Here is a 20,191-nt window from a genome sequence, read left to right as displayed (position 1 = left end):
TAAATATTAGTATTTATATATAAATAGTATACAGTATATAGTATAGTATAATATAAATAGTATATAAATATACTATAAATATATATAGCTTAAGCAAACAAAGACACAGGCAAAAACTTCTATTTTGCTGTAGAGGACAGTGGGTTCTTCCCCAAATTTGGATGAGATTTTATTACATCATCATGACTTCCTCAGTTTAAACATCCCCAGGTCAGTGAACACACTTTGAAAAGCCCAACCTCAGAATAAATTTGACTACTACAGTATAATTGTCAGAAATCCAGAATTCAAAATCATTATTCAATAATCAGAAAACTAGTATTTCCATACCTGGCATGGACACTAGAACATTCTGTAAACAAGCCATCCCATTGCTATTTTCCTGCAAGCCCTATTCTACAATATTGTTATGGATCTTACCGTACAATTTCTTCTATTCAAACTGACCAACATATATACAGCAGAGAAAAAAAAAAATATCGGTAACTTACTTGTATCTAAGAAATAACCACTGGAATATCCATAATCCAAGTAGTATCATTCCATTAATTTCTGATACAGAAAAAGCCCATTTCACACGATCAATGTAATCAAAAAATTTGTCAGGCAAGGGAGGGCTTAGCTCCTTTGGAGGTACTCTCTCATGGACCACAGTGATCATGACAGTTGTTAAAATCAAGTTGAAGAGAGCATATATAAAGGCAATGCCTGTTTTCCACCATTCCAGAGGAAATTTGTTCCTAGATTCAGCAGGCATAGCAATCTGGATGTAATCAGGATACTTCTTTGATGTTTTTCGCAAGCCATTAGACAAGCCCTTTGGTTTGCTAGTGCCATTTTTGTTCTCTTCACTGACTGAGAGAGTAGGTCGAGAGTAGCCAGCAGAAGTCTCATTTGGCTGACCCTCCATATGCTCCTCAAGCTTTGCTGTCTCAATGGTATTCATTTCCAAGCTGTATGGCCAAAGAGGCTTTATTTGTGACCAATTTCTGGGCTCTCTGAACCGTTATTCCTTAAAGTCCACTGTTCTTGTTCCTAGATGACTTTTGTAGAACTCTAAAATGCATTCATTGTACTTCCAAAGGAATTTGTGAAGACAAATCTTTCTTCTAGAGCTGAATCATCTGCAAAAAAACCCCAAAACAGATACTGAGAACCTTCATTACCTAGTAATGTGACAGGGAACAAAATATTCTCAGAATACGCATTTTTAAGTATTTAAATTCCATCCAAGTCTACTTACAAACACAGTCAAAAGGCAAATTACTGTGAAATAATTCAAGCTGAGTCCTACTTGAAAAATCTCATACCAGTTTAAGAACTAGTACCAGCTTAGGCTTGGGTTTTTTTTTAAAGGACAAGATCCACAGACTTTAATGATCATTACATCACTTGCTTTATTAGTTATCAAAAATAAGGTTAATCCATACTTGCAGCAACATTGAATTTTACTGCTTAGAGATATTCCATGCAAAATATCCTGGTTTTGACCATAGGGTTGCTACAGATAATATTGGTTGTCCATATAGATCAGACAAATCTTGTCAGTTCAGGTGACAGGACAAAAACCAGACGGGCAGTACAGAATTTGATTTTGTAGGGCACAAATTAATTTAGATTCATCTAGAAAATCTACTCAATAGATAGCTCCATTAAATATTAGATCTAAATGAGTATTCCATCAGGTCAAAAATGCATTTATATAGCCACTGTAATACCCACTAAATGTCTGAAGTTTCAGATAACAGACATATACCCCTAGGATTCAATTCTTAGTTTTGGTACACTACACACAGAACAGATGACAAATGAACCTGTGCTTGTCCTTTAGCTACTTTGAGAAAAAAATCTATTTTGATGGTTTTTAAGCAGGAACAAATAGAAAGAGTCATTATTACTCAGGATTTATTTCAGGCTGCATTTGCTAATTCATAAAAGTTTTGTAAGCTAAAAAAAACCAAACAGGTGGCTCCTATGGCAAAAATAGTATTACGATGTATAAACTGCTCCCCATCTACAGTAAATTGTGATTCTCTCTTATTTTAGTGGTTCCTGCAAGAGGAGTTCAGCACTGCAACCCCCTCAAGTCTCTGCATGCCAGCACAGGCTGCCAGTCTGCCATGCTTTGCGTACAATTAGGTCATCATGATGGCAGCTAGAACTGACAGTCTCCCTAACCATACACCACAGGACTTGGCTTAAGAACATGCAACCTGCTTAGAGGACAATCTAAATCAAAAAGAGCCTGGAAAGTCAAGTGATTGTATTTTAGTCCCTCCACCCTCATCCCACCCAAACAGAGAAGACATTTAACATAGTCAGCACATAAATTCAATTGATTTTCTGGGTGCTGCTCCAACCACCAAAAAAGAGAAGAGATAAAAGTTCAGATGTGAAAAATGAGATTCATAAAAATAATCCTGAAATAGCCGAGAAGCATTTCTAAATTTATCCCCCAGCAGTGCTTCTTGAAATCCATTGTCATTGGCTGACCTTTTCTAAATTCCTGGTCAACAAGTGTATTATAACTATCCACACACAACACACACAAACACCCAAGAAAACAAGTGGTGATTTTTGATGCTTTTTTTCCCTCTTACCAATCATATTGTGATCTCTGCATCTCTAAGAAAAGGGCCTGTTTAACCCATCAGCCAGGCAGCAACTTCTCTGATGCTTCCTACAACTAAAAATACCCTTTTAGAGCATCTACAAAAGCAACAGCCTTACTCAAAACTATAACAGAATAATATTTTAGCTTTCACAGGTCTTCTTAACACACACACACTTCTATGCCTTCTGCCTACTACAGTTAAGCATAAGACAGAACACTTTAGTGACAGTAGAGAAAAAAAATCCGAACCTAATTGCTTATGTTTGGGAATGCATATACATAACATTCATCTACTAAGTCAAGACTCCACTTCTCACCATTATGTTACATATAGCAGTCACTGAGGCAGCAATCAGCAAAACCTGGTAAATTTTACATCCTGTGCAGTTGAAACATTATTAGAATTAAGCATTTACTGAGAGCAAACTACCTTAGTTATTTCCTTCTCTTCCCCACAAACACCTAACCTAGTGTGCCTGGTGATATAAGTGAAAGATCTTACTTTCAGATGATTAATGACATCCAAGTAAGCCTTAAAGATCAAAGAGTATCTGAAGTACAGATGAACAATAACCTAAGAACCTAAAAAGCAGAGTGGTGCTCATGTTCTCATATTAACTTATTAAGCAAAACAATTATAGCTACAGCTTGCAGAAGAAAGTTGCGTTCCTTCCTGGTACTTGAAAGTATGGATTGTAAAGCATATTGATCTACCACTTCTGATGGCTCATCAAGATTATTTCAAGCAGAGTGCTTACTGTGGCCAAAAGTTTGTTTACATTGATAGTTAAAGGTGCTACATATCATCTGATGAGTGATCTGTAAGAAGGTAAGTGCTTCCCTTTATAGTACCTTTTCAACCGCTTTCTCCCATATTCTAAAAGAAATTAGCAACTCTATTGATGAAAAAGACAAAAGTCCCTCTTGAAGCTCCCAGACACTTTCTGCCAATCTGACTGGCCAGAGAAATGACAGATACAGAGCACCAACAGCCTCATCATACTCTGCTAGTGGCTGTAAAAGGAACTCCTCAGAAGTACACAGGTTCTTCTGCCAAGTTCCTGTCCCAAATTCAAATATCCATTCACATACCCATAAGTGGTGTAGTTCCTTTTAGCTTCATCTTGTCCTTATGATCCTTTAGATAAATATCTGTTTGATTTTGTTGTTAAATCCAAAACATCCCCATATCAAAACCAGAAGATGCCCACAAACTGCCTAGTAGAAGGCCTTAGAATTCTTCAGCAACTAGGCAGCAATTCTTAGATCTGGCCATCTTGCCAACACCTAGATATGAAAGACCAGCTACTGAGGAAGTCTCAAACTCACAAAAAACTGGCCAAGTAACCCAAAATGATAAATAGAATTCTTATAAGGGATACCTCCAAGTTTTAAGAACAAGTTTTCTTTTTGGAAACACTTCTGTACCTTCTAAAAATAAATGTTACCTCATCAAGAAGCAGAGCTTCTTAACCAGCAGCTTCACAGCAGAAATCATAGCTGTCTCAAGGAACAACATATTTCAAAGAAAATCTTAAGTAAAAAGACTCTAAAAGAAGATGATCCTAATATTTTATCCTGAGCTCCTGCCTGTTCCCATGCAAATAGCTCCCTTAGTTTTCTGCATCCCCACTTGACTGTCTTTTGAAAGAAAATAGTTGATGGGGGGCATGGCTTTGAGGCAAGCATCAGAAAGCATGTCTGCATTTGGCTCTTTATGCTAGAACTTAAGAATAACATGGAGTTTTATTTAGCTTGTTAGTCATCCGATTTTCATCTAAAGGTCACTTTCACATAAAGTTAGCTCCCAACTGGTATTTCTCATCCAGTATTGGAACTTCAACATTTCTCAAAATATTTTCATTTCTATAATTTATGAAGGACTGAATAGTTTTTGCACAGGGTTTTAAAATAAGCAGCTTTTTAACCTGCTGTTTCAATACTATTTGAACAAGAGTATCCAAACCATTGAGACTGATCTATTCTGACATTAAGAGAAACTATACCTTCATATACAAAATGGAAAAGATTTCTGACAGTACTATTTTGAAGCATAATACACTTTCGTTAAGGCTGGCTCAAACATTTGATACAGCTGTATTCTTGTATTTGGTTGCTGCAGAAAAAGGGTCTGTAAACAAAGTACAATTTGAAGTAACATGAGAGAACATTTTAATATATTTTATCTATATCACAGTTACTGGGAAAAAATTGTTAGGTACCTTGCAGTTTGGTCAGTTAAATTTTTAGGACTACCTGTGGAACTAGAACTAAAAAAGAAGCAAGGCTACTGATGTTATCTAGACAGCGGTGAATAAAAACTTGCTTTTAGGGATATCTCTTTAATTTTTATTTTTAAAAGCATTCCAGGTCTCAGTTAATTTTTATAGTATCCCTTCTTCCAGGCTATTATGTACATCTGACAGCATGCAGACTGCTAGAAGGGAGGAAAAGATACCCATCACCACTGAAAATCTCCAAAAGACAACTGCTGTGATGGTAAAGAACTGCAAGTAAATGTATTACATGTAAATGGATTACAGAATTAATCCATTAATTATCATCACATTATCACTTGCAATAATGTTAACATTTTACAAAAAGCATTAACTACTTATTCCATATAAAATTCTTTCCAGCAGTAGAAACAGAACAGTTACTCCCTCTACCTTGCAAGTCCCTCATTTGGGATTACTAATATACGAACAGAAGACGTCTTTAAGAACTAAGTCCCTACACTTGCCTAAATAGAGGACAAAAGCTTCAAAGTTACAAATTATCCATTTATACCAACCAAGTTTTACCAGTCGTCTGGAATTCTGTTTTTTCATACCCCTTAATAGTAAAAAGTATGTTAGGTTCTATTTTCCTAGTAATTCATTATCTGGGATGTCAATGCAGCAGTGTCAGGCTTCTGAAACACTCTGTCCCAAAAAGCACAAAAACCCCTCCATTTGTAGCACTACAGAATGGTTTGGGTTGAAAACTACCTTAAAGATCATCTAGCTGCAACTCTCCTGCCTTGAGCAGGGATGTATTCTACTAGACCAAGTCCTCAAAGCCCCATCCAACCTGTTCCCAGTAACTAAGCAAGCAAGGAAAAAGTATCTTTAAGCTCTTTTACATTTCAAACACTGCTGAGTAGGTTTGCATTAACTGCATGAAGGCATCTTCAAACTATTGAAATGTTTGGTCCCCAGGCTCCAAAGGACTGTATTTGGTAACTAAGAGGCTGATGTCCTTTAAAGGTGACACCATGACGTGGCTAGATTTTCTTTGTGATTATTATTACCATTATCTTTCAAGAAACAAGATCACAATAGCTGTCAAATATTTCTTATCTTTTAGTGCTACTGTAACTCATTCCAGAAATAATCCACACCTACATGACAAGGTCAGTTTTGTTTGCAGGTCAACAGTCTTTCTTTTCTAAAAAAAAAAAAAAAAAGTTTTGAGAATGTTCAGTCATACATCTGTAGAACCAGCAGAATGAACAGAATCATTCAAGTTCGAAGAAACCTCAGGAGATCCCTGGGCCTCTGGCCAGGATCAGCAATGACTCAGGGTTTCAATCCAGCTGTACTTTTAATGCCTCAAAGATGCACAACCTCCCCGTGCAGCCTGTTTCACTGCATGGTTGTTCTCATTGTGAAAGCTGGACTGTTATTTTTGTTGTTTTGGTGTCTAGTTTGTTTTTTAATTGTTAAACCTAGTGGCTTTGTATCTACTTCTTATTAAAAGTTACAGCCTTTGTATCTCATCTTCCCACTGCTGTGAAGAGCCTGGCCCCAGTGTTCCTGATGGCATCCTTGTAGGTATGAAGGGGCTGCAGTCAGGTGCCTCTGAAACTGCTCTTCTTCATGCCGAAGCAACCCAGGCTCCCCCAGCCTCCCCTCCCAGGCCTGTGCTCCAGCCTCCTCACCACCCTGATGGTCCTTCTGCTGGGCTTGCTACCAGTTCATGTTTTGCCTGGATCAAGGACCAAAAACTAGATACAGTATTCTAGACACAGCTAAGTAGTACTGAGCAGAAAGGAATAATCATTTCCCTACAAATAACGATTTGCTCCCTATGCTCCTATTAAATACAGCTCAGGACAATGTTGGCTGCCTTCACTGTCAATGCACACTGCTAAATCCCTTTTCAAGGGAGCCAAAAGAAGTATTCACATTCCAACATTAAAGTCTAAAACCTAAAGACTCCCTTGCAACTTCTTTCTACCAGAAATATAAGATTAAGGCTTCTTCCTGCTTAACCCATACTCTCCAAAATGGGACTGTTTCAGTATTTCAGATCTGCACAGAAAGATCTGCTAACCTGAAGTGATATTTAAGCTCTGAATCAGCTACTTTTGAATACAGGCAAAAAAGGTTCTCTATCACTGCATATTTTGTAACATTGTAAAAAGTGATTGGCTCATAACCTTCTTCTATTCATTAGAAAAGACCATTATAAACACTGTACAAAGTATGGAAGTCACTGTACTACCTCAGTCTCATCAGACAAAATAATGCCAAAAACGAGTGCTAAAATAAGCCTCTGGATCAGGCTTTTATGTGCAGTCTGGCTTCTCATTGCTAACTCCTTTCATTCTGCTAGAGCTTCACGGATACTGCTAAAGAGCCACTACCCAGAGCAAGATTCCTCTCTAAAGAGACAGCAAGGTCTAAGGATTTGTTAAGAGCCCAGCAGCACATCTGATGTCTCAAATCTCTTCTAGCTGACACAGAAGTTGCAAACACTGGCTGTGAGGTATGAGGGACCCAGCACAGGAGGCAGGAATGCTTTAGACTATTTTGTGAAATCCTCCACCTAGTTACTGAGGGTAAAGGTTGCACTTCATAATGGAAAGTCAGACCCAGAGATTAGTCACCACTTTCAGTACAGGGCGGTGAGGAGTCACAGTGACTAATGTGTGCTTTAAAGTGACTGTGCTACAGCTTATCAGCCATCAGGCAGCTAGAAGAGGAAGCCACACGCTCTGTAAATTTATCAGTGATATACCCTAAAAGTATTTGAATAATTATTAAACAGATAATGCCTGTCAAATCTTTCCCGTTACTTCCAAAAAGCAGCGATACCAACTCCAAAATAAGAGAACATTTATGAGAACATCTGTGCATTTTCTGCAGCAAGAACCCTCCTCCTGGAAGTTTAAAGTGAGAGGACAGTAGTTGCTTAAATCTGCAGAGCATTTTACCATATTAGCAGCAATACATATCAAAGTCGCACAATCCAGAGAAAAGCTACTTTAGCAGTGAGGTGTACAGAGGCTCCTACCTCATAGCTCACATTTTTAAAAAGACTGAAACAGACAATATCCTTGCAAAGCATAGGACTGTAATCCTCACCCCACATGAATTCTTAGGACGGGGCATATTTAAAACTAAGTAGTATTATACTATAAGCTGGTTTCACATATCCCTCAGTTCATGTGGCACATTACAAATTGTGACTCTGTACACAGCAGCAACGCTTGCTGTGTTCAGAGGCTCAAGCAGCGAAAACATCCCCTTTCAGAAACAGCAATATCTGCACACCCACACCCCTTTGTCTGATGGTATTCTGACCAATGTTTTACTCTTTGTGCCAACAATACAAGTCTAGCACACCACACTGTTAAAACTGGTCAGGAAAGAATCAATGACTTTCTTCTCTCTTCTCTAAGAACAGTTTTCAGCTTGCTCAACTGTTGTTGTTGATGTAGTTGCCTGGAAAGCTTTATGAATATTAGTTAAGAGGAATGATGCTGACATAACACATCATCTACCGCTCACAGTAAACAGAGTGACTAAAACTCACCAAGAAACATGATGTAGTCCCTATTTTGGTCTTCCCCTTTACCTTCTTGCCAGGCCTTCTTGCCAAGCAGCAACAGCCTAAGGCTAATGCATCATAATCAGCACCCCCAGTCAAATAGAGATGGGGAACTGTCATGGGGTGGCTTTACCTTTAAGGTGGTTTTGGGAGCTAAGGAAGTTGAAGCTGCTGATGGCTGATACACAGACCCCTCATTCAAGCTGTTTGTTTACAGGCTCAGACATCCAAACCTACATCCAGCTCATACACTAGATGCTTCCTTCCCACTTCCCCCCACACCAGCTTCTGTTGACACACTTTCAGAATTAAAACCCAGTAAATTTAATTCTAACACCAAGAAATTAAGATTACTGAGCAATTTCAGCAATTACCACAGTGTTTACTTACAGGATTAGAACAGCAGAAAGTAACCTTTCCATAATATACTAGCCTCCAGTTTGCATAAACCAAAATTATATCAAGCTTTCTATATGTAACTGGGTTTCCCACTGAAGTTCTATGCACCAACCTGAAGCACTACATAGTTAAAAAAAAGGCATCACAACCTAAGCTTGCAATGCAGTCCCATGGTTTTCTTTAAACTTGAACAAGTATTCCATTAGCTCAAAGCTTCCTATTAATAGAAGAAAATACTTTCCACATTATACTGGCAAGAAAAAACATTTCCTTTTTATATTATTTAGTTCAGAAAAGACACTGTTTAATTTCAAATACTAAGCACTTAAGTACTATGCACTTCAACGCTTCCTTCTTAATTTTTGTTTCTGCCACAAACCGATGAACAGAACACTTGTTTCCTTAGGATAATCACTTCTCCTGCCTGGCAAGCTATCTCCCCACAACACAAGCTATCAATGTTAAATAAATTTTCTGAAAGGATGGTAACAGTGGGCAGCAGTATAAAATAGTAACAACTATAATCTAAAACCTTTCTGTAATACCTTTCACAAACTCCATTTCAGCCTCACCCTAGAGGTCAGAAAAAGAGGCCAAGAATCCTATTAATGTGTTTTTACTGCCCCTCACAGAGCCACTATTTAAGAACCTATCTAAACATCTCGAAAATAATTCAAACCTCTCTTCATTATTCCCTGCTGAACTGCAGACTTTGGTAAGAACAATCCTGCACTGAACACCAGGACAATAATGAAATTCCTTTATGCCAAGCTGCTCATGAGACTCAGCAGAGGCTTTCACGGTTCACATCAGTACTTTAATTTATTTGTCTTCCCCATCTTGCCCTAATAGTTTGAGAGTTCTATTGCTTTTTTAAAAGCTTTTAAAAAGGATTTAAAGAACCAACTTTGTCAGAAAGGATTTAAATAAGGAAGTTGGTGATGTTCAAATTCCCACTTACTAAAAATATAAGAGTAAAACTATTTTTGCAAGAAAACAGCTGAATAGCATCTTCAGCATTGCTCCTAAAAAGTCATCATTAGAGTCTTTCATTGCAATGTCACACAACTGCTTTGTAACACCTACATCTTGCCCATGCACACACAGCATAACTAAAAAGGTACAAATTAAATTAATGACTGAAATTACATTGATCTTATCCTACCAGTTGGTAAAATCTGGTGTGAAAGTAGTGAGGTGACTCTCAATCTACACAGAATGATTTATATTACACTGTATCATCATGTACCTCAAGTAGCAACTGCTGCACCTTAAGCTATGTGTTGTACTCAGAGAAGGCTTCTGGTCATCACTGAACCTGTTATCTTCAGAAGCAAAGGCAAGCAAATGATCACTCAAACCAATCAAGCCTGAATGTCAAGTGGAAATACAAGCTGGCCAATCAAACTGCCTGCTAAATGGCATTCATACCAGCAGCACAGTGTGCTGCACTGAGCATCATTTATTTTTCATTTCTTTGTTTAAGTAACATTACTGTCACTTTAAATTTTGAGTGAAGAGATTATTTCCACAGGAAAAAAATCGCACAGGCTGGTACCAGGACCACTTCTCACCTCTGTCTTACTGTCCATGAAAAATGTTGGGCCAGTGGAAATAAAGAACTTGTGATCAAGAAAGACATTTCAGGAAGGACATTTGGAAAAAGTGATTTACAAACATGCATCATAATTCTTGGTCACATTTTCATGTAAGGTTCTAGAGCTCTACACCTCACTTTAAAATAGAAAGTATTTTCTAAATTTTCCAAAAAGCATTTTATGGCCTTCTTATCCCAATTTCCAGCAGATGTCTATAAATGCATTGATTTGGGAAGAGGAAGGGAGGCCAAAGAAGTGCCATGTAGACTGGCTGAAAATGGAGGACCAGACAGATTCTGCAAAATGCTTCCGAGTCAGAACTGCAGCTGACAAAACTGTTCAGGAAAAAGTCAGTCATCCCTAGACTCTCTGAGACTAGTGATGTTGTGAATGTGTGCTAAGTAGCCATGGTCTACAGTAAATAAGTGGTGAATCAACTAATTCCACACAACTGGTAACAAAAATCTAAGGTCAGAACTAAGTGTTCAAATGGAAATAGTGCCAATCAGTTTTGAAAGCAGAGAATGAAGAACTTGGCAAAATTAGGGCACAGTAAAAACTATTATTCTGGTCTACCAACTGTCTTTTTCCATGAAGGAGGGCACTATCTTATTACATACTGCTATTTCTGCTGTGTTCCTGCACAAGTTTTCCTCCAAAATACCAAATATGTCAAGAGATCTGCATCTATCAGCAAGGACAGGTAACATTCTGGCTTCATAAGTAACCTTCTAAATTTAGGACAAATGGGCACCATCTGAAATAATTATTGTCTAGAGCACAGCTTAAAATCGAGACAATAGTTTCATTAACATAGTACTACAGCAAGCCAGGCCACTTTTTAAGGTATTTACCTAGTTAAATATGCAGGCCAGGACAAGGGCTTGCACAACACAGCCTCTACTAAAATCAGCTGTTGCAGAACTGCTCCTGCATGGCCATTTTGCAGCTAGAGCCACTGCAGGTGTCTTTGCTCTCAACTACTCTCCTCTGGGTGAGTATCGTCTTGCCAGGAGTAGTCATATCCAAGTATCAGTGGCACCAAGAATACCCTAAATTCATACCCTATATCTATTCTAGAGATATGGCAAAGGAAATTAAGTCTCACAGGGATTTATCCTAGAAGGTCCCCACACCAGTTGCACTTGAGCAGCACTTTAAAAGGTGGGTAACTTCACCATTTCAGAGGTGCACAACTGAAGCACAAAACACTCACATGACAAGGGCAATATTAAACACGTGAATGCCACACCTTGCATGACAGACACTGTAGAACAAGAAACACCCCCACAGAAGCAATTACAGGTCTGCAGAGGAGAGAGGCAGCAGCCTTCTAGACTTATGCAAGCAAATCAGGAAGAAATCAAAAAATCCACTTTTCATTAGGCAACAACCGTAACACATGAGGTGTGCTAGGATGTTAATGACAGCTGGGGTGGACCAAGATAGCCTGAAACATTCCACACCAATCCCAGCTCTTAACACTGCTTTATCAAGACAACGTACAAAGATGGGGATGGTTCAGGACAGGCCATAAAAGCTGCCACCCAGAAAGGTGTATTTTATTTATCTGGAAGCAAAAGTCAGGCAGGGATACTAGCACATTCCAGTCCATGTTAAGCTGTTCCACTCCCAGTGCAGAAGAAGTAATTATTTAAGTTCATGCAAACAATCTAGGCCATGCATGTTTAACTTATATGACAGGTCAGCGTTAATTTCATTAAACCACATGAAGTGCAGTTATCCGTACTGTACATATGTATAAACAAATAATGGATCATAAGTTACCCATACATTGGTAAATTTTATTGTTAAAGAACAGAAGAAATTTATCTGAAATCCCAGAGCAGATCTGTTTTTTCTCCTTCCCAATACTTTAACTAGAAAAAAAAGTAAAACAACTGTTTTAAAGAAGTCTTTTAACACACGGAATGCAAAATACTGTTCTAGCATAAGACACAAATTGAGTTAGAACTTCAGTTTAAAGCCTTCAGAAGAGAATCTATGCCCTATAGCAGATATATTATTCCTTGAAACTTTCCAGATGAGCTCCATATCTCATGCAAGACAAAGAACACAAAAACAAGTTTTATACACAAGAGTGTTCTAATCCAGCAAAGACTAAACAAATCAACCCAAAAAATAAGTCCAACCTTTGAACAAATCTGATTGCCTTTTCAGATAATGCACACTGTGACACTGAGTATTGAATACTCAGATGCATGGGTCTTATGCAGAAGAGAAATGCTACATCTTTAGAATGAAGACACCTGCCAAAGCCTACATTTTCCTATATTCCTGGGACAGCTTTACAGAACACACTCAAACAAGTTAAATATTGAAGTTTAATAGTTTCATTCCAACAGCATGAGTAACTACCCTAATCTAAAAAGGACTGTTCAGAGAAAGCTCTTGGCTTCCCAAAGTTCCCTCATGTCTGACAGTAAGATTTAAAAAACAGATTTAGACAGAACTGACACTTGTTCAATTCTCCTTCTATGGGGCAAGAGCACAGACTGATCTCTTATTTTGCAAGGAGGCAGTCAGGGCAATCATCTGAACTGTCCACGATAAAAACTTGAAGTAAAATTCCTTTGGCATATTCAGACACCAGAATACTGAATATTCATAGACACATACTGAGATACTTTCCAAGAAGAACTTGAACTGCCACTAAGCCTCAACATTTGAGCTACTTCACAGCAGGCAAGTGAAAAAACAAACAAAACAAACCTTCCAATAAGCACCAAATAAAAAACCTTACTGGAACAGGTACTATTCAGTCTAACTATACAAACCACTTTCTTAACATATACAGGAGATAGAAAAACACAAGACAAGCAGCTCACACACCCACAGACTCTTAGTAACTGTTGGGTAAAAAGCTACATCCTCTTTGACATGTACCAGCATAAAAATCTATTTGACAAGCAGCTTGGTTATCCACAAATGTATCTCATGGGTAATCACTCTGTGGGTGCTGCCTGGCTAAGAGGTAAATAGACACTAAGGTCCTCTCAGACTTCTCAACTGTCCTACACCTACAGGACTCACAAAAAGAAATGAGAGGTGTGGAAACAGTGTTATAAAACAGTCATAATAGTGACAAGATAAAAATGTCATCCTAAATAACAATACATTTTCTGTCCACTAATTGTCTTTTACTCCAAATCACACTATGACAAATACATAACACTAAAAATACCATCTTGCCGTTTATAAGGCTTTTGATGAAAGGAGAAAGCCTTTTTCTCTGATTCTAACTGGAAACACTACAGAATATCACTATAAATGCATGTGTCAGGACATTTTTCATGCTACATTCTCATCAATGCATGACCAAATCATAAGCTATACAGTATCAGTCTAAAACCTGCTAAGCAATACAAAACATTAAAATCAGAAGCACCTTCAGAATAGAGCTATGGAAAATTAATCAAGGCAAGGGTTCTCCAAGCAAATTATGGAAGCCTAAATACAATATTCCTCCAGTAGCTGTCCTTGTAACTGCAATAGAGACTTTGGGAAGAACAAACTTGATGTGCATGTTACACACATCACAGTCAAATTCTGACTAAGCTGTGTTGCCTCTGTCACATGTTCTACAAAGGCTTGCAGTGCTAAAAGCTTTGTTCCTGATTCTACTACTATGGGAGGCAGAGGGAGAACAGGAAGAAAGTACATATGCATGCACACTCAGAAAGAGTAACAGGTAAGGTAAAATAACGTGGTTCTAGTGTTTGCCCTTACTACAGCATAACAGAACAGAGAGCTTCTGCTTTCCTGCCACCCTTCTCTGCCCTACAGACCTTTGAAGGGGAATAGTACCCCATTTTAAATTCAGTCATTCAGTTCTGAGCTTCTCAAATGTAAGACAAGCAAACAGATTAGTCAAACTATGATCTTTAAGAGTTTATATTAAACTTTATCTTAATACAAATTAAGGGGAAAAAAAAACCCCAAACAAGAAACTTTTTATGGGAACATTCATTCTGCATAGTAAAACGAAGCCATGCACCTTATCTTTTTCAGATTGTCTAGTGACTAGGAAGTAATGTATACAAGAAAGCATAAACTGCCTGCAATATGTAAAATTATGCTTTAAAAAAAACCCAAACACTTCATATCAAGAAGAATATTTTTAGAGCAAGAAGCATAATTATTTAGCCCAACTATTTGAGCTTTGCTAGTTGAGGTATTGTGCCTTGTGATGTTTTTGGTCAGCTGAGGTTTATTTCATCCATCTTAACTTTCAAAAATCAGCACAAGTTACTGACTTTACCAGAGAGATATATATTAGTCCACCCTACTTTATACAGTTTGTTCCAAACAGAACAAAGAAATGTTGCATATCTTAACACTTTTGCCTGTTTGCACACATGGAAATAGCTGAGCCATTTATTTAAGACCCATATGGAAGAAGCTAATGCCCATACTTCAGAAAACAAAAAGGCCAAAAAGAATGCTTTTCTCATTGGAAAACACTTGCCATTCAACTGTGTAGTATTCAGTTTCCAAGTCATAGTTATTGCTAAAAAGATGAATTTAAATAATCTGAAAATTCAGGATACTATCACAGAAGCTTAAACTCATAATGCTAAACTTTTTAACAAGTTGCATTAACTTCCAAATTAACTTCTAAGTTCACCATGGCACCTTGGAAGGAACAATGCCTTTAATACTTCTTGCTTCAATGCCAAACAGGATGCCGCAGCCCTTCCTCTCAAGACTCAGGTCCACCATGAAAGCTAAATTTCTAGGAAAACAAAAACACCAGAGTGTTGTTTTTCTATGTTAGTGCATGAGCATTATTTAATAGTCAATAATAGGATTCAAACCATTTCAGCTAATGTGCTGTCTCAGAATGGAAATAAACAGTTTCACTTTGGAGGACAGCCTTTAGCTTTCTGGCACATTTTCCAGATGGAGTTGATTTTTTTTTTCCCCAAAAATGTCAAGATCATTCCCCATAGCTGCATGCAAAGCATACACATGCTTTCAAAGCAATTTGCAAACAATTCCATGAAAAACAGCATCTGCATTTCAGTAACAGCAGCTTAAGCAAGTGTATTAATTTTTACTTATAAATTAGAGACAAGTTTTAGCCTCTAAAAGACCAAGATGGTATGCCAGAAGACAAGAATGAACTCTTGACATGTGACACTCAAAATAACATAGAAAATCTGAGTAAAATCAAATTAAGACAAGCTCGTGGTTCTGAGACTGGTTGGTATTGTAAGGAACTATTACCTAAAATCCTCAGAGATTAGTACAGTATTATGGAAACAGAAGAAACCACAAGCTGTGGTAGGACTTCTGTCAGGCTCCTAATACACAGGAACTAAAAGTAACACAAGTTAACTTTTTATGCTACAACATATTGATAGTTTCTATACATTCCCGAAAAAGTTACCAGAAAAAACCAGCACCTATGAACTAATCCAAACTGGAGTCATAAGAATTAGTACCTCTCAGTATAACACAAAAAAATCCCACCATGACAAAACAGGGCTTTCAGAATTTCAGTTTAAATACTTTTGATACTTTACTGAAATTGTAGTATATAAATCTGAACCAGAATAACTATCAGAAAATGAAACAATTCTATGTTAAGTGTTGTTTTAGCACTGTTAATACAGTAACACAGCATTACAGGTTTTAATATATCCTTTTTAAGTGACTGCAGTGATGGGAACACTTTGTTCCAGTAGAGCCTGTGTTCAGTCTCAAACCAAGACATGGGCAGTGATATTTGGCATAAAGCAACTACAGACAGCAAGTTCAGTTTCCCATTTACAAGGCTGATGTGGGGAAGTAAAAAAGAAGTTAAAAAAATAATCAAATAAACTAATTACTGTAGAAGCACAGTAGAGCTATCAACAAGCTAAAGGATTATATCATGCCCTCCAGATAAAAGAGAGAATTAATGACTATGAGGCATGACCTTCTCTACTGCTGCTTCTCTCCAGCAAATTATGTCACCTAAATAAGGAGACTGTCTCATTATTTCTGATTTAGCAGTAGTCTGGAATATTAAATGGAGCATACAGAGTTGAATTCCGTTTCTTGGATAGGACATAAGCATAACATAGCTGAAACTGGAAAAAAAAGTCTGGAGACTGCCTCTTTATTTAGCTCTGCTCCACTACCCAACCGTCCAGCACTAGAGTGAACATAAGCAGGAACTTGGGTGTGTGCATAAGTAAACATTTTGTCACTGTTATGTACATTTCACATGGCTGAAACGAACTGTGAGGAGTCATTCAGTACTCACCACACAACAATTTAAGACCTTAGGAGGCTAAGCAAAACACACACTCTACAAAGATAAAAATTAGAAAATGCAAACATATTTCAACATAACAAAACAAGTAGTGAGAGCAGGTGATTCTTAATAAAGGACTTTTACAGACACAAGTGTTCTATTAAAGATTTTCTGGGGAGGTAACATATGCCAAAATACTTGTAATAATACTTCAATAAATGGAAAAAATTACCATTTGCTTCGGGCTTTAAGCTAGGTCTTACAAGATCCAAGAGGCCTGTTCTTTGAGGCTGGACAGACTTCTGCACTCTGATACGACTAAAGCCTCGTATTTATTTTATAGTTAACTCAGGTTTAAACAAACAACAAAACAAACCACAACTAAAAGCAACCAACCAAAAAAAAAACCCCATCAAATTTAAGTTCTAGTATTGGAGGCATGAACTATGATCCTAGATGTATGATCAAGCAAAACAAGAAACCCACTCTTCTCTAAGTTACACACTACAAACACAAACTCCAGTTACTATTTACTATCAGAACTTGCATAAAGACAGAAATAATATAATAATTAGTCAGAATAAATGTACTAATAGTGGGTTTTTTTACTTATATGGATTTAGTCCATATTAGTACTTAAAACTTCACTCTGTGAAAGCTTAAGCTTACAGTAGCAGCAAGACTGACACAGGCCTAAGATATCAATAGGCAGTCTAGGTAAAAAGACCTTTCCCAAATACAAGGAGGTTACGAAATTTTACATGGGCCATACTGGTTTATGACAGCTAACAGGTAAACCGGCCTCTGAAACATTTCACTAAGAGCATGACCAATTGCCTGGGGGCCCTTGAAAACCAGTGATCATAAACTGATGCAGGCAGTTTGCAAATTCTCAGATGGGGGATTAGAAAAAACACCTTAAATATAGATAGCTCCCTGGGGTTTTTTGTTCACTTCCATTGATTTCTTTTGTGATATCCATCTCTTCCACCATCAAAGTAATATTAGTGTAATTGAAGATACAGTTAATCATTATTTGTACTTCAAACTTTTTACCTAGTTTCACCCATTATATGCTTACATCTTATCTGAAAAACTGACTCAAACTCTCTATGTTCCATTTAAGATTTTAGATTACCGCTAAATCCAAAATAATCCAGAGGGAATGTATTTTAAATTTAGCCATTCTTAAGCAAACATATTCCTAAGTGCTCTGCACCAGTTCAGCTTAAATCAACCAAATTAAGCTGATGCAACTTTTGAAAACACCCAGTGCTGTGCCCAAGAGGCTCAGCAGTTCCCCAAGGAAGAACAGGTGTACAACCCTAATCCTAATTTACATCAGTAACCAGAGACATAACAACACTGCAAAGTTTAATACAAAGCTTACTACGTGGCAAAGGATCCTAGTAAGATTCAGCCTGTGAAAATCTCTTCATATAAAGAAAAAGAAACAGAAGACTACAGGGCAGAGCAGAAAGAGAGGAACTTTATAGGCCAGGTGAAAAACCAGGAACAGGAAGACATTGCAGTGTGTGACTGCAAAACTCAAACTTTGGAATTCTTACAGGTCTACTAATATCAGCAACTTCATTTTGTACACAAACTTTATCAAGAATAAGTGAGATGTCCTTGAAATTTATACATGGCACTTGAAAACTAACCTCTATCAACTGGGGAGGGTAAGTGACAGCACGGGCAAGTGACACCTGACTTTTTGTTCAAATGAATAGGCCATTCTCCCATTCTAGAGTTACATTTTGGAGAAACTTTTTTCTAGAAAAAATAAGTAGTCGAATCTTGAACACATGCTTTTTTGCTATAAAATTCTCTTGTCAGAATGAATGCAGTGAAGTTCTCCTCATTAATGATGCTCATTATTTTCTCCAAGGATCTAGACCCAAACACTGGTTCATTAAGAACCATTCTATTTGCAATGATCACCTCAACAGCCTCAGATACTCTGACAAGCTGTTTCTTCATTTGTACAACAGATTAGACTCCAACATTTTTAAATGCCATCAGATTGCAAGCAGGACCCACCTGACACACGGTAAATCAGGAAGTTTTACTCAGCAACCACAAGCATGACCTCAAGGCACAGTAGTCTCCTTGTTTTACAGATACTGCAAGTATGTTAGCTAGAGGGTAAGTACCATATTTCCCTAAGGCCGCTTCAACTTTTACTATATATTTTGGTCCTATTAAAATTCCTATCAACAGCCACAGACTTCCAAAACCAACTATATTGGTAAGAAGTGCTTCATTCTCAGCATCAGCCGTATCCCCACAAGATCTGTTCTGGGAAGAAAAAACAGTGAAAACTGTTATTGTTAACTTAAGCAAGCATCCTCATACAGGAGTCGCTTGTGGTTATTAACATTCTGGAGCCTCACCAGAACAGCTGGATTTCAGGATAGTTAAGAAATATCCAGAATAGACTTTCTGTTTGAAATATAAGACAGAGCTATCTGTGTTACATAAAACCTTCCCATAAGCAGCTCTTAAGGTCTTCAGCATCTGCTGGGACAGTGGTGCCTGGATGCCTGACATTCTTAATGTGCACAGCATCTTTGGGGACAGTGGTGTCCATGGTACAAACAATTCTCCCAGCAGGGAGAGATCTCTGAAGACAGTGGACCTAGTGTTACATTAATCTTCGCAGCATCTATCTGGACTAGTGCAATACCATAGCCATACTAAATAATATGTCACAACATCTGTATTGTCCACTCGCCACAAACGGTATCAAATAACATCGTAGGCCAACAGCCCACCAAAATCAGAAAAAAAAAAAAAATCCAAACAGAAGATGCATGCAATATTATTACAGATGTCTGTATCTTCAAAGTCTACTTCTGTTCCAGGAGACTACGGTGTAAAGAGCCATTTCTTAAAAAAACCCTACATTTTCTGCTCCTTAAAAAGGGCTACTCATCTTTTAAATCCATCATTCGTTTAAATACTTATTTTGTTAATCCGTAAAAAACAATACACTACTTTTTTAGTCTTCATACCTTTAGTATGTTATACTCGTACAATGTAAATAGAGAACTCCAGTTTTTAGAATTAAAAATCCCCAAGATTAAGTCTCTTATTCAGCTCTTCCAGAGACAGGGAGGTTTGTGTGTGGACTGAGTTTTTTGCATTGATAAGGACATCTTCAGTTTTTCACTATACTGTATCCCTGATATAACATTTCTGATCTCTACTTAGAAATTAATTCAGAACTTAATGTTTCATCTTACAGTATTACAACTAAAACACACTTTTACAATGCCAAAAAGTAAACGCTTATCAACATGCCATCCATGGCTCAATATTTAAAATTTGGAGGTAGAGGCATTCTATATTGAGATTTAAAAAAACAAACAAAAAAACTTCCAAAAAAACCTGCTTTCTTCAAGTTGTCATTTCTCCATTGTATAAATTTGCTTCAAGGACAGCATAGAAATCTACCTTATTAAGGGTCTTTATCAGCTTACTATCGTTGTCCCT

The 20,191-nt window shown here is 37.5% G+C and overlaps 1 protein-coding gene across 3 annotated transcripts in view; it reads right to left on the bottom strand.

Moving 5' to 3' along the window:
- The window catches only part of SGMS2 (sphingomyelin synthase 2), a 37,172-nt gene that overhangs the window by 11,438 nt on the left and 5,543 nt on the right, over positions 1–20,191 (bottom strand). For all 3 annotated transcript variants that reach the window (XM_058839005.1, XM_058839004.1, XM_058839003.1), the window contains exon 2: positions 492–1,124. In XM_058839005.1, the coding sequence (XP_058694988.1) occupies positions 492–946 (455 nt within the window). In that variant the 5' untranslated portion in view covers positions 947–1,124. The remainder of the gene's footprint in view (positions 1–491; positions 1,125–20,191) is intronic.

This window comes from Poecile atricapillus, chromosome 4 (genome assembly GCF_030490865.1).
Source record: "Poecile atricapillus isolate bPoeAtr1 chromosome 4, bPoeAtr1.hap1, whole genome shotgun sequence".
NCBI lineage: Eukaryota > Metazoa > Chordata > Aves > Passeriformes > Paridae > Poecile > Poecile atricapillus.
Note: the sequence above shows the minus strand (reverse complement) of the source record. Positions and strands in the feature narration are given on the sequence as shown.